Genomic DNA, 15,089 nt, shown 5'->3' with positions numbered 1-15,089 from the left:
ATTTCTCTGTCGTCAACCTATCGGCCAAATCATCAGGATAACGCCCTCCTCTCTTCACAATGATAAGCTGATAACAACAATTTGCAAAATTCGCGTATCGCGATGGTCCGCCGATCAAAATTTCGTTTTAATTCAATTAAATTTCGTCAAACGGTTATCGCTACGTAATTGTTTATCATAATGTACATTTAATGTGCTGCTGCACATTTTGCGTTAAACCGATTATTTTTATTTTCTGTTCTTTTACTATTCCTTTTACAAAATAACACCAACAAAATGATGCAACAGTACATAAAAGAAATGGAACAGGTAATATTTTAATCATCTAAATAATGGTGTTATTTAAGACAAACAAGAATATCTATATCGTTGTTAATTATATTTTGTAGGATCCATACGATCCTGATGAATTTGTAGAACGTCTAGCTTATCGTGTGTATGGAAACAGTGCTGACAGTGATAATGCAGTAGTAGACGATGTTCAGGATACATTTGTTCAAGCAATTAAGTACTATACTTTGATATAATTATAAAACAACAATATTTCTTACTGATTAATGTCTTACATGGATTTCAGAGACTTGAAGTTTTTACAAGAACGTCAGAAAAGAAAATGTGAAAAATTAGAACAAGTTTGTAGAGAAAAAGAAGCTTTGTATTCAGTACAAATTCAAAATCTTCAAGAACAAAATAAGGTAGATGTACTCTTTATGATTTGATATTAATGAAATGTTTAAAAGTTATGGCAAATATCTACGTGCAATTATAATTTATTTAAACATTTTTAAAGTTATTAAACAAAATTAAGTAGAAGTATGAATAATTTAGTATAAATAATATATTTATAATATCAATATAAAATAAAAGAAGAGTAAATCCATTAATTGATTGGAGATTATAAAGAAAGGGTAATATTAATATATATATATACAGTTTTAAAAAATGAATAGATATATTTTAACAGAAATACATATTATATATATAAAGATTTGTATTGTAGTTTTGACTTGTTTTAGATTGAGATGAACAAAAATATTTCATTTAAATTATTCGCTGAACACATTAATTACTTATAATGTATGTTTTTATATAGACTGGAATATCAATTTTTCAAAATTTAGATGAACGAATAAATTATGTAGCCACGAAAGTTATTCATGTTGGAGATCAACTAGAATCAATTAATACACCACGTTCAAGAGCTGTACAAGTTCATAAACTTATTGGATATTTAGAAGAGTTTATGTCTGCCGGTCCACTATCCATTGATATTTTTAATGATCCAACAAAGGTAAAAACATTTTTGTTAGATGTGAATATTTGTTGCTGTTTTTATTATGGCAAGAAATATTTATGTTATTGTAACTTAAATTTAGATTGATGATGCAGCTGATGTGATCCAAAAATTATTTCCTATAGCTCAAGAGCTTCCTCCAGGCAAGTAAGTTTTCAACAAAAATACTAGTTTAATTCACTTTTAAATTGTTATACTGAACATTTTAGATTTGAGGAAGCCAAAATGAAAATAATTAAAAAATATGATGAAATTGAGCGTATGTTAATTGAAGAATTTATTAAAAACCACTCCCGAAAAAATGTGGTGCGAATGAATGAAATTGCAGCAATATTAACTCATTTCAAAGGTTATTCTCAATGTGTGGATGCATTTATTGAATACAGCCAAGCGGTAATATTAAATTCTATTAAGTCATAAATAAAAAAACATTTTGTAATAAATATTTCTTTAGAACTCACTTTCAGGAAAAAATCTGTTTGCTGATATTATTCCTGTCTGTGAAAACAACCTGAAAATTATTGAAGCTGTATTTACTAATCCTGATCAAGTTATGGCCAAATTTATTTTAAATATTTATCAACTAAAATTGCAAGTATGTTTGTGTTATTTTATTTTATAAGATATTTTTATCTTTTGTTTTAATTTTTTTAATTTAATATATATATTTATATTTATTTTATTTATACATTTCAGAACCATATAATTACAGTATTATCTGAAGTTAAAGATACAGCAAACTATTTAGAAAAGCTATCTCAGTTGTACAAACAGTATGTTGTCATTTAAATATTAAATTATTATTTTATCTATATATGCCCAATATAAAAAAATTTTTTCCAGAACATCAATATTATCTAAAAATCTTTCACGCTTAAATATGGGAAACGATGATATGTTCCTAAATAAAATGCAAAAGAATATATTTCAAAAATATCTGGATTCATACTTCATGTATGTTTTTTATCAATTCAATCTTTTCAGTATAATATATTTTTTAAACTTTTTTTTATTATTTGCAGTTCTGAACTGAAAAATCTTAAAGAAAAATGTTTAATCATTTTACAAAGATTTTATGAATCTAAAGGACACCAGAAAAAACAAATTCAAGCTGGCGGGTGATTATAATTTTTTAATATTTATAAGATGAGTGTTATATTGCTTACCTGATTTAGGTATACACCTTTTATTGATTATTCATATTATCTACTATTATTTAATTTCTAATCAAAATATAATATATTAAAGCTTCCCAAATGTTAGGTTAGGTTAAGTCTGTTCATAAGTTGGCCATAAGTAAAGTGTAGTGATTAAAGATTTTTTTTTTTTTATCAATTTTTATCATTCTTAATTACTCAAAATATCAATGTAGCACAAACATATTATTTATTAGAACTTTCTGTGAGAATTTTATTTTTTCATTTAAGTCAAATATTATATGTAGTAGTTAATAATAACTATTTTTATTATAACCAATAATAGAATCAACTTGTTTATGATTATTACTGCTATCAATTGATATAAAATCTATTGTTTTTATTTATTCTAAAATCTGTGAAAAAACTACCCATTTTTATAAGAAGTATAAAAAGAGTCTCTCTAAAAATCTTATTATGCAGTATCAACAAATTTTATTAAGAAACATAAATTTATAATATACTTTAATGACCAAAAACATATTAATCACAATTTTATTATTCAGATTTCAAGAACTGCGCAGAGATTTACAAACAGTCATTAGTACCCGTACAAATTTTAATATAATGCATATTGAAGATTATGGTGGTGAAACATTTTTATCAGAATATGTGGCTACTTCTCTTATTCAAGAATTTAATCAAGCATTGGATAGGTGTTGTACGGTATTTATCATTTGTATAATTGATTCAATTTACTTTTCCTTAATTCTTATGTTATATTTGTTTGTATAAAGTAATAATAATTTATTTGTTAATATTAAACATTTTTCAGTTATCTTCATCATCTGATATCCCTTCAAATAGTTATCAAATTTTTGAAATCTTAACATCTTACTTGATTGAAGATTATGTTGATTATGGCTTAGAATTAGCTGTACAGTCTGTACCTATCCCAGAAGCGAAGACTCATGATCCACCAAATGTTTACTTTTTTGAAGTCATAAAACAAGTCAATGCAATCATTTTGTTATTTGAAAACCAGCTATCAGATACTTTAGTCCCTTTAATTATGTATGTATTAATTTTGTTTTTAATTAACTTAATAATTGAATATAAAATCTAGTGAATGTGTTTTGTATTATTTTTTAGTACAACTCCTAAATATTCGCAATGCATTAGCTTTAAGAAAAAGAAATTGGAACAAATAGAATCAAAAATTGATTTTGGTCTGGATAGGTTAGTATAAAAATATTAAAACATCTATAAACAATCTATATTTTTTGCTTAAATAATTAACTTGTTTTAGATCTTTAAATGCTATCACTGGTTGGATAAAGATTTGTCTATCTTCTGAACAAAAAAAGTCAGATTTTAAACCAGAGACAGATGTAGACACAATGACATCAGTAGTAAGTACATAAATTTACAAAATTTATTTGATATTTATTATTGTATTATTATATTTATTATTTGTATTATTTAGGCTTGTAGATCTGTTGTTCAGTATTTGAGTAGTAGCATAAAACACATACGTCAATGTTTGGATGCCAAAAATGCTGATCTTGTTTTAGCAGAACTCGGTATCAGATTCCATCGTATTATTTATGAACATTTGTTACAATATACTTATAACTCTGCTGGTAATAATATATTTGTGAATCCTCTATACTCTCAAGTTTATTTTATAAAATGTATTAAAAATTAAAAACAAAATAAATTTTTAGGTGCCATGTGTGCAATATGTGATATGAATGAATATAGAAGATGCGTTAAAGATTTAGGTTCACCATTAGTGATTGATTTATTTGATACTTTACACGCTCTATGTAATTTGCTACTTGTAAAACACGAGAACTTAAAACAAGTGTGTTATGGTGAAACATTGGTAATATATTAATTTTAAATAATTTTGCATGTTTAATTAACTAATTAAATAAATTTGTATTGATACCTATATCATAGGTGGGTTTGGATCATTCAATATTGAGCAATTTTATTCAACTTCGTACAGATTTTAAATCTCAAAAGTTGGCTGCATTATTAAAAAATTTAACATCTAGATGATGCATAACAACTAATCGTCATAGTGCATAACTCCATTTTTATGAAGTTACTTACACTAAATGTATTGACTGAATGAAAGTAATTTTGTGTTAATATATTATTAAGTACAATTTATTTTGTTACTATGTTAAAACGTTTTAAATTTTTATATAAATGTAATATAATATACCTACATAAATTAATTTATTATTGGATAGTGGTTCATCGGATTAAATTTTCAATGAAATCTCATTTAAAATTGTAATACAAAATGTTTTTGAGGTATATGTAAATTTTAATATATCCGTTGAGCAATAATAACATGTATCATATTATTATGTGCGTTCATTAGTATTTACTATTTACTATAGTGCCATTTATATTATACTACATATTTTTCATTTAATATTTTTAATGTTTTTGTACGATTAAACATGTTAATTATTTATACAAATTACTTTGAATATGAATCTTTAAATGTTTTATTAACCAGGTACATTTAATGCCAAATAAATGTTTTATGTAACTAATAAAACACATACCAATTGTATACACCAACTAACAAATAATATGTAATTACAGCATTATAATAAATTATTGCACACTATATTTTTTTATTATTTAATTAAATTCAATTTAACATTATTTGGGCGTTAGAAAAAATTTTTTTTTTTTTCATTATTTTTATAAGGTACACAAAAAAAAATATGACTACTATTTATTTTTGTTTAACTTAGGTTTATGAGTCAAGAATATAGTTTTGATTTACCTATATACGTGCAATTGGTTATTAAATTTGTACCTATTTAAATATTAATAAATATATTAGCTGTTAAGTTTCTGAAACAAGTGCATTAGTAAATTATATTAATCTCATATTTGAAGAACCTTACTATCTTAGTACTATACAAATAATATTATAGATGTAGAAGTAGGTAAATAAACCTAATGCACAAAAAGTCAAAAGAAAAATTTTAAGTTGGTACATAATTACCTGCGAATAATGAAAAATACATTTGGCATAAAAAGATAAAACTATCAAAGAATGGCTACCAGTTGCCGCATAATATAAGGATAATAATAAACGGGTATTCTAAAAAGTAAAAAATTAGCAGTCATCATCACTACACATTTTCAATAAAAGTAGTCATCCACCCACTTTTATACAATATCATTTCCGCGCAGTTTTTCCAAAAAAAAAATTGTTCAATTCTACACACCAGTCATCATATTTAATCAAAATCAAAAAATTATTATAAGCAATGAAATTAATTTAATAGAAAATTTGAAAACACTAGTGTATATATTTATTTCGTCTAAGTATTATCTACTATACATAGCCACATAGGGCATAGGCAAGTACTTTTTTTTTTATTATTTATCTATAATGAATTGTTAATATTAAAACTATATTTTCTTTTTGTTTTTTCCCTTCATTTGATTAATAAAAATAAATATTTAATTTTTTATTAACAATAGAAAAAATCTGCTTGGTCTTTTATCCCACTACTAAGGTTCAAAAGAATAAAACGAATTTTCGCTTTTGAGTGTCATCTGTTATTTTAATAAAATAATTTTTATAAATTATAATACAAAAAAGTTATAAGTACCTAATGGTTCTAATGAGTATTTACTAATGATATTTGGTTATTATAAAATTACAAATAATATTCTTGTGAGCATAACTGATCAATAGAATGCTTTGGTGAATTAAAGTTAAAAAAAAAATTTTGCGTGCAACGAAAAACACAATAACCCATGAATACAAATTTTGACGACTCGTTTGCGTACTAGTATTAAATCTCATTCTAAATTTAAACAGCAGTACAGTACATAATGCAAGATAATGATTGGTACGATTTAACAATTAATCTTAAACATTTCGATCAAATACACGTAGGTAAACTAATTGAATCGAGTATTATCAAGTTACAATTTGATGAAAAATAAAACATTTTTAATCACTCCTATTTATGCAGTCGATACAGATTGCTTGTAAAAGCGAGAAGGAAAATGATTGAAAACTATTTTACAAAAAAATTTAACACGGTCATTCTTTATGTAAGTTTTTTTGATGTACCTAATATAACTCTATAAGGCAGGGATGGCAAAAACTTTTGAACAAAATTATCCAAAATTACCTTTTTTTTTTTTTTAGAGCGTGCCATGAAAAAAATTATATTTTGTTTGTATTATAATTCGATTGTATAATTAATGTATAAACAGGTTAATTTAGGTAATTTAGGTACATAATAATAATAATAATTATAATAATATTGCTTTGTTAATTATTTTGATATTTTTTGATATGATTTATGTTCTTGATGTTGAACACTTGATGCCAATTCATTGATATTTGGTTTATAATTTTCGCGTGCCCACAAAATCTTTTCGCGTGCCATGGATTTGCCATCCCCTGCTATAAGGCATTGATCCCACTTCTCTAAATATGGTTCTGCAGCCGTGTCTATGCCAGACTTATATCTTATAATCAGGTAAGCAATAGGCTATACAGATAGGACAATAAACAAAATATCCTATATGACCTATAAAGACTATAGTATACGCTCCACAGACGTAAATAACCGTTACTGTAGAATATCAACTGAAGCAAAATTACTCAAATCCCATCGTAATATAGGTACTCTGCATGATGAGTATAACAGAGACGTGTTGATTAAATATTTGTTATAAATATATTAAAATGCAATATAAATGGAACAGTCTATAGCTGCCATTAGATAGGAAACCTTAATTACCTTGCATTCAATATATATTCATGTACCTACATCACTTTAGTACGATAACTTATTACTAAACAATTAACCATAGTACAATAGCATAGATATATGTTTAGTCAGGTCTTCCGTCTGCTTGTAATATTTACATTAATATGCATTTAATAATTAATGTGTCATGTGAACAGTAGTTAAACGTCAATCATATTATACATTTATAATTTATGCGTAATAAGTACATTGGCATAATTATAAATTATATAATATAGCTATCCCTGTGCACTTCGTTGCCCGTACAAAATGCATTCGTGTTAAATTTGATTGTCTAACATTTAACGTAACGCTCGTGGATAAATAAATGTTTTTGGTTTTCTGACTTGGTATATAGGTGATATTTCCGACATATAACTTTACGTAACTGTCTCGCCCAGCGTTGTTTTTTTACTATTTAACGGAAGCTTTTTTTTTTAAAATTATTTTTCTCATATTTTTCTGTTGAACGACTCAAATTTAATTTCCTTTTCATTATGGTTCAAAAGCCAACAACTTATAAAGTTTCAGACGTTTCAGTAATATGAACTAAAAACAACGAAAACGTTTTGTAGTGTTACTATATTACATCAACAATTCATTAAAATACTAATTTTTAACTAAATAACTAATAATTGTTAACACGGATATAAAAAATATCTTTATATGTGCGTATTTTCCAATCATTTAAAAAATTAATAAATCGACTTTTTGCCACCTCTAGTATATACAATATGTTTCTAGTACTAAGCACCACTAATGGGTCTAAGGATCCTATTTTTGGTATTTTCAGATAAGTTCTATGACCAAACATGTTGGAATAGTTTTTTTTTTTATTTTCACTCACTTTTATTTAATAAAAATAAAATTTATGGACTACATGAAATTTTATTATGTTGATCATTGTCCATTGTCTTTAGGATTAGCATTTTTTTTTCAAAAACAAATTGTTTTTAATTTTTAAAATATTTATTTACTAAATTAAAATGAATAACATCTTATCATGTCGACTGCGTATGTATTTTTGCTGCAGTTGTCACCCAATACGTAAATGTCACTTTTCTAAAAATAACATAAAAAACTGCCACTATATCTATATGGTCATACGTTCAAACGGCGTATAAAGATTGAAGACATATGTTAAAACATGAGTTTAATCACGCTAAATAATTATAAAATAACATTCAGAAACGCGAAGTCGCGTAGGCGTAGAAAATAATAAACCATTTATTTTAAATAATATATATTGGACGCCAAATGGCGTCAAACGAGTTACCGAATGATTCTCATAATAACGCATATTGGCGTCAGTACGCAATTAATGTACAAAAAAATAAGCTTAAAACCTACTACGCCATGATTTACTCTTTCATTAAAAAAAAATAAAGATAATCGGATAAGTAGTTTTAGAGAACAAGCGTGACAATTCACCTTGATTGAATGTCACGTTTAGATATATGTATAGACGTATAGTACAATTATAAATACTGCAGTACTATATAATAATTTTCGTGGATTTGTCGACGTTACCCAATCATCAGAATAATATTAAATATTATAGTTATTTTCGACTTATCTGAATATAGCTAAAAAAAAAAATAAAATATTGAAAAGTTATCGTATATTCGTATTCTTACTTTCATAGATCTTACGTCCACCTTAACTTAAAAAAAATATAGGTATATTTTAAAAAAAATTGTTAAGATTATTATTATTGTTTTTTTTATTTTTATTTTGTTAGTTTGACATGATGTTTAAAAATAAAATGTATTTTTTATTTATGTGATTCAGCCGGTTCAGGTATCTATTGTGTTTATATTATATTGAACTTGGAGTGAATGTATTTATATTTGTGTATATACCTCATAATACTCATAGACAGGCCGACCCTGCCTATATTTAACATTATGTTGCGAGCTAAGAGAAAGGTTCCGAACTATGAGCATAAGATATTGGTCGTAGTCAGGTCTGTATTATTATTAATGACGATAATACGCAGATTATCATTTTTTTTAACTATATTTTATAATCATGTTTCATCAAAACACAGAGTATAATAAACACCAGACTTCTATACTTCTTGTTATTCTTTAGTAATAATAAATAATAACATAATTTATGATGGCATGATGTACCTATATTGTATTATTATATATCATCGCGAGAGCCAATTACTGTCAAAAACTCTTCTACCTACTCAAAATTGTATTGATAATGATAATAATAAACCGGAAAACTAACATAACCTAACTTTTATTTAAAAATATAAAAATTTTAACTTCTCCAAATGTATATATAAACTTGACCAAAAGCCCTGACCTTACTAAGTTCTTCACCTTCATCTAAGTAAGAGGTAATTTTCAACTAAGTACGCGTCAGCGCCGTCAACACATATACATATTAACACATACGGTCAACTATGACATAACAGTTATGTCGTAAGTCGTAACTACACATTACAGTTTTTTTATCTCTGGTGATTTTAAGTTCTGAAAGAGACAAGAGTCATATCAAACAAAATTGATCCAAACAATATATTAAATGTTTACTTAACAAAATAAAGTCGCTTGCAGTTAAAGTTTAAGAAAAAAAGTTTTATTTTTCATTTAGATTATGGTGTTGTTTTTTTTTATAAAGTTTTGTTGCATTTTGCAATTACATATGTATATATATATATATATTTTTTAATTAATTCGATTTATTGCTCAGTAAACTATAAATTAATATCATTAAATTACTAGTAAATTAACAATACTTTCTGTGCTTATATACTATAAGCCTTTTTTCCTTTTCATGAAATTATATACATATTTTTTTTAATGAAAATATTACATTATTGCTTTTATTATATTTATGTCTTTATAAAAAAATACAATTATCTATTGTCTTTCAAAATATTTTTAATCGTATTAATCACACTATGCCTACGTGGCTACGTGCTTACTGCTTAGGTATCATGTATCCAAGTATACATATATAATATATATATATATATATGTGATACAAAAAGATATATTAGAGTAAAGTCATTTATTATGCAATTCAGCAACATATTATGCAATCTAGCAAAATATTCAGTAGGTATAATATCATAATTTCACAGCAGTTTAAAATGTTTAAATTCAATAATAAGTATGGTGATAGTATGGTTTTATTAAGTATATATAGGGTACTTATGTACTTATAGTTCAGTAAAAATAAATCAATAATTATGTACATCTAATAGTTATGCAGGCTGACTGGCTAAATTTGACATTACCCAAAAATTAACACAAGCTACGACTTACTTATGTCGATATTAATGTATTATACATACATTCTAATATCTGACCATTATAGTAGTGCATTTAGTACCAAAAATATCTGAGTACCTGGCCAAATTTAAGACTACATTTTTGGTAGAACTTTAAAGCGTTTTATAGTTTATATAAAATAACCGTGGTTTGAATCAGTGTGTATACTGTAAATATAAGACATATAATATGTTTTTATTAAAACTTTGTACATAGAATATATTATGTTTTATTCAGTTGTATAATTATTATGAGTCATTCTGTAGCCTTATGTTTAAGAACTCTCCGTTAAAATCGAAATCCAAGACGGGAAAGACTACACAACTCTATAACGTACTGCTGCACCTGTCCGGAAGTCTCGCTAATCGGATGACTGCTTCATATACATAATTATTTTCAACAGAGCGCATAATATAATAAATATCTTTTAATAGTTTCTAGTTAGGTCTGTCGTTAGGATACTTTTTGGAATTAAAATAAATTTGTGTGGCATATCTATTTACATTTAACATTTTAAACATCACTTTATAACTTACAACTTACAAAAGCAATATTATATGCCTATTTATAGGTATTAGGTCAAAACGCCCGAAACACCTATAATATGTCCTATGTACAATATTATAATATATAAATATACTTATAACCTAAATAAATATATTTTCGATTTTAGTTGTTATACCTAAGTCATAAGTGTAGTTTTTACTAAAATATGATGATTCGGTTAAACAAATAATAATGTACCTATAAGAATTTGAAGTAAAAAGAGAAAAGAACTGAAAGTAGGTAACTGCGTACAGTATATAAGAGTAGAGTGTACCTCATCATTGAGTAAATTACTGTAATGTTTGTGATAGATTTGGATTCAATAATAAAACTTAGTATACGAAAAACAATTTTGAGAGAAGACGGTAGTCTGTCTAGATTATATTATTAAGTACCTATATTTTATGATCTTTATATATTGCTCTTATAAAGTCTTAAAATAATTTTTATATATTTTAATATTTAGTAAAACAGCAAGTTGAATTAAAATTTTCCAAATAAAATGACATTTAAAAACTCAAGAATAATATTTTTAATAGGTATATAGCAAAACAACTAAAATCGTGTTTCATAATTTAAATAAGTAGGTAATTTCGTCTAAGTTTTAACTTAAAAATACGTGTTACTATATATTATTTAGATTTTTCAGTTATAGTGTAACTACCTATGAGAAATTTTATATTATATTTTCAATCCCTTAGTTTGAGTTAGTTGGAAATTTTATAAATTTTTATCTACAAAGTTATTTGTTGTTATTAGTGATTTTGTCAACATTTTAACTTAAAAAAAATTGTGAAAATTGATTTTCGATATTTTTAATTAGTATATGAATAACTTATGAGAAATTTTGTATTATATTTTTAAGCTTTTTGATTAAGCAAATTTTTTTTATCAACATTTAAAAACAAACTTATTTTAATTCAAACTATTTTATAAAAGTTCAAAATCTGTTTAAGTATTTAGAAAATTATACCATCTATAGGAAACGATAATATTATTAATATTTAATGAAAATGACAAGTATCTTATAGTAAATTATCAGTAATTCATTTTTGTGTAACACTAAAAAATACAAAATCGTTTTTTTTTTAAATTAATATATCTATAAATGTTTTTATTATTTCACACAGTAACTCTTATTCTGAAAAAAATATTAAGATTGTTTTTTTACTTTTGAACCTCAAAGTACTAACTGAATCATATTTTATGCTAGAAACTACCCTCAAAGTTGAAAATCAAACATGTTTAATGCTCAAAAAAAAAAAACACATAATTGTAATTGTAAAATCAAATCTATCGCTCCGTTCAGAATTAAAAATGTTAAATTATTAACACGTATTTAATAATATTTTATTGTGATTTTTGTAAAAAAAAAAAAAAACAAATCTATTATTATACTGCAGATTACAGATTAACAACCTGTTATTATTTATTGTTTTAAAATTACCTCATATAAAATTTATTTTTATTAAAATTATTGTATTGCTGGAAAATAAAGTAACATATAAATACTTACCTATGATTTATTATATATTTTTATAAGTATAGAACATAGGATAACATTATATATTAACTGTGTAGGTACCTAGAAAATACAAACAATTCATTTTTATTATATCGTAGGTTAATCGAATAGTAGATATAGTTTTTTAATTACCTACCATTACATTGCATATAACACATGCATATATAACTATCATTTAAATTACATTTACAATAAGTCAATAATATATGACTTTTCAAATAGAAATTATAAAAATAAATTACCTGCTTTAAGTCTTGGTCTAAAGAATTTCTAAAATAATAAAATGAATAAATTAAGCTTATTTTAACCCCATGTCTAAGTTAATTTGATTATATAGGTATCGAGATGTAATTTACTCTAATATATAATATTAATATATTATTAATATAGTTCTATCATTATTCATTATCACAAAATGCGTTTTATGACTATATTTAACCAATTTTAGAATATTTATAGTTTTGAAAATAAAATGTTAGACATAAAGAACTAATAATAATTAATAAATATTGTATTAAATTATTTAGCACTGAATATTGATGTGCCGAGATTCATGATGGTTTTTCTAATTCAAAGGTTAGACAATGGTTTTCTATTTGAACAGTTTGCGTTGCGATAATTATTTTATTAAACAAATAAATAACTGCAATGAAATAATAACGCAGTCATCAGTCATAAATATACGCTGAATAGTTATCGACCAAGGTTAAATGCTGGGCTACTAAAATACGTATTACCTTTACCGTTTATTTCAAGCATAATATTTTGTCATTAAATCATTTAAAATTATTGTATTATTTTTGATTTTGAATAGTTAACATCCTGTTAAGTCCCTATGAGTGTAGAATACATATTTTTTAATAAATATATGTGCATGTGTATAGGTACTTTTTAATTTGAATAAACAACAAATTCCTAGTTAAAACCATAATTAAAATTATAAATGATTTTAAACTTATAATTAGTTTGTATTATTTTAATTTTAAAATAATATAAGGCTTTCCTTTGTTAATTTGTTAACATACTGTTTTTATATGAAATATAATGCCGAGAAGATTTTATACACGGGGTTCACGCATATACATTAATTACTAATTATATAACTCATAAACTCATAAAATACTCATTCGAATTTTGATTTTTATGTATATACTTATCAAAATATTTCGCTTCAGATTATGAAATTAAAAATAGGTATATGTAGTCATTTAAAAATTAAAACAATTATTATAATAAAAATAGTTGTTAAAAAAAAATTTGTTTTTTTTTGTCAGGAAATTATTTAAAAACAAAATTTTTAATAGTCAATAAATATTGAAATAATATGAGCGTTGTATGATAAAAGAATCACCCAGTAAACACGCCATAAGGCGTATTCTGTAGTTTCAAATATATACAAATATTGATGATATTATATAATTATATTATACACATAAGTATATAACATATGTACATTATATTTATGAATATTATATACATATAACATATATTCACGAATTTCAGTGTTATATATTTATACGTAAGGCAGGACACTGCAGGCACTCCCTTATTAATAATCTTCTCTGAACAGTTAGGTACTTATAATATTACGCATTTGTGTAAATATATGATCAAAATAAGAATTCACGGTTCCAAAAATATGTAGGTTATAGGTATCAACCAGGAAACTAATAAGCTACCTATATACTATAAGGACGGACCATGGGCAATTCAAAGTTACTATAGGGGGCCAATTTTTAGAATTTTAAAATTTAGCAGGCCAGAGAGTGTGGAAAGCAAAACAAAAGATTAATACAATTTAAAACTTCTGTATTTATACTATTATATAATATATTATTTATACCTAATTGTTGATTTGTCTATTTGAAAATGTAGCACGGGCCAAATAAAAAACGTATGCGAGCAACCAATTGCCTATCCTTGTTGTATATAAAGAATAAAGATACTACTGCTTCATAGTCGATTAATAAATTCATGTACCATTAGGCATTACTATAGTACTATGAATATATGAAACGCTTTATTTAAGCTTAGATACATAGTGTTATTCATATAATAATATATATTATACATGTACTATATGTGTCTATATGGATGATGGATGATTATAGAAATATACCATTAATTCATGAATTTACGATTGTAAAAATAGATAAATTAATATGAATAATGGTAAATCTCGGAATACTATATTGAAAATTAAAATATAACATTAAGTAGGTACCTATATAATATTATAGACTTTATTATCTATTTAGGTATTGAGTGAAATAAAATTGCCGTTTTATCAATGACTAATATACAATTATATTTTTCATGTTAAGAATAACCTAATCGAATTTCCGAGTTATTCAGAAGTTTGCTAACATATTAATTACTTCTTATTTTCAAACCACATATCGCCATGCAGTGTTTGGAAGAAACGGATTCCCAGAACGAGCTCGTTTTAATAGAATATAAGTACGATAATAGAATTCCTGG

The 15,089-nt window shown here is 24.7% G+C and overlaps 1 protein-coding gene across 1 annotated transcript; it reads left to right on the top strand.

Annotated features, from left to right (window-relative positions):
- Positions 1-73: 73 nt before the first annotated feature.
- LOC114127785 (exocyst complex component 5) lies at positions 74-5,083 on the top strand. Its single transcript, XM_027992108.2, has 17 exons — positions 74-309; positions 390-508; positions 578-695; positions 1,094-1,291; positions 1,377-1,441; positions 1,504-1,687; positions 1,749-1,889; positions 1,991-2,067; positions 2,138-2,248; positions 2,317-2,412; positions 2,997-3,156; positions 3,266-3,504; positions 3,583-3,669; positions 3,740-3,842; positions 3,917-4,073; positions 4,158-4,318; positions 4,396-5,083. Exons 1-17 carry the CDS (start codon positions 277-279, stop codon positions 4,495-4,497), a joined length of 2,151 nt encoding a protein of 716 aa, XP_027847909.2. The 5' UTR covers positions 74-276; the 3' UTR covers positions 4,498-5,083.
- Positions 5,084-15,089: the final 10,006 nt, after the last annotated feature.

The sequence above is a fragment of the Aphis gossypii genome, chromosome X (genome assembly GCF_020184175.1).
Source record: "Aphis gossypii isolate Hap1 chromosome X, ASM2018417v2, whole genome shotgun sequence".
Lineage (NCBI taxonomy): Eukaryota > Metazoa > Arthropoda > Insecta > Hemiptera > Aphididae > Aphis > Aphis gossypii.
This window is presented reverse-complemented; position numbering and strand designations above follow the sequence as displayed.

Excerpts from the sequence above, each read along its gene's own strand:
- LOC114127785 (XM_027992108.2), top strand. The coding sequence starts at position 277 with ATGATGCAACAGTACATAAAAGAAATGGAACAG. Across the intron at positions 696-1,093 it reads ATCTTCAAGAACAAAATAAG|ACTGGAATATCAATTTTTCA; the intron begins GTAGATGTACTC and ends GTTTTTATATAG. Across the intron at positions 3,843-3,916 it reads TAGACACAATGACATCAGTA|GCTTGTAGATCTGTTGTTCA; the intron begins GTAAGTACATAA and ends TGTATTATTTAG.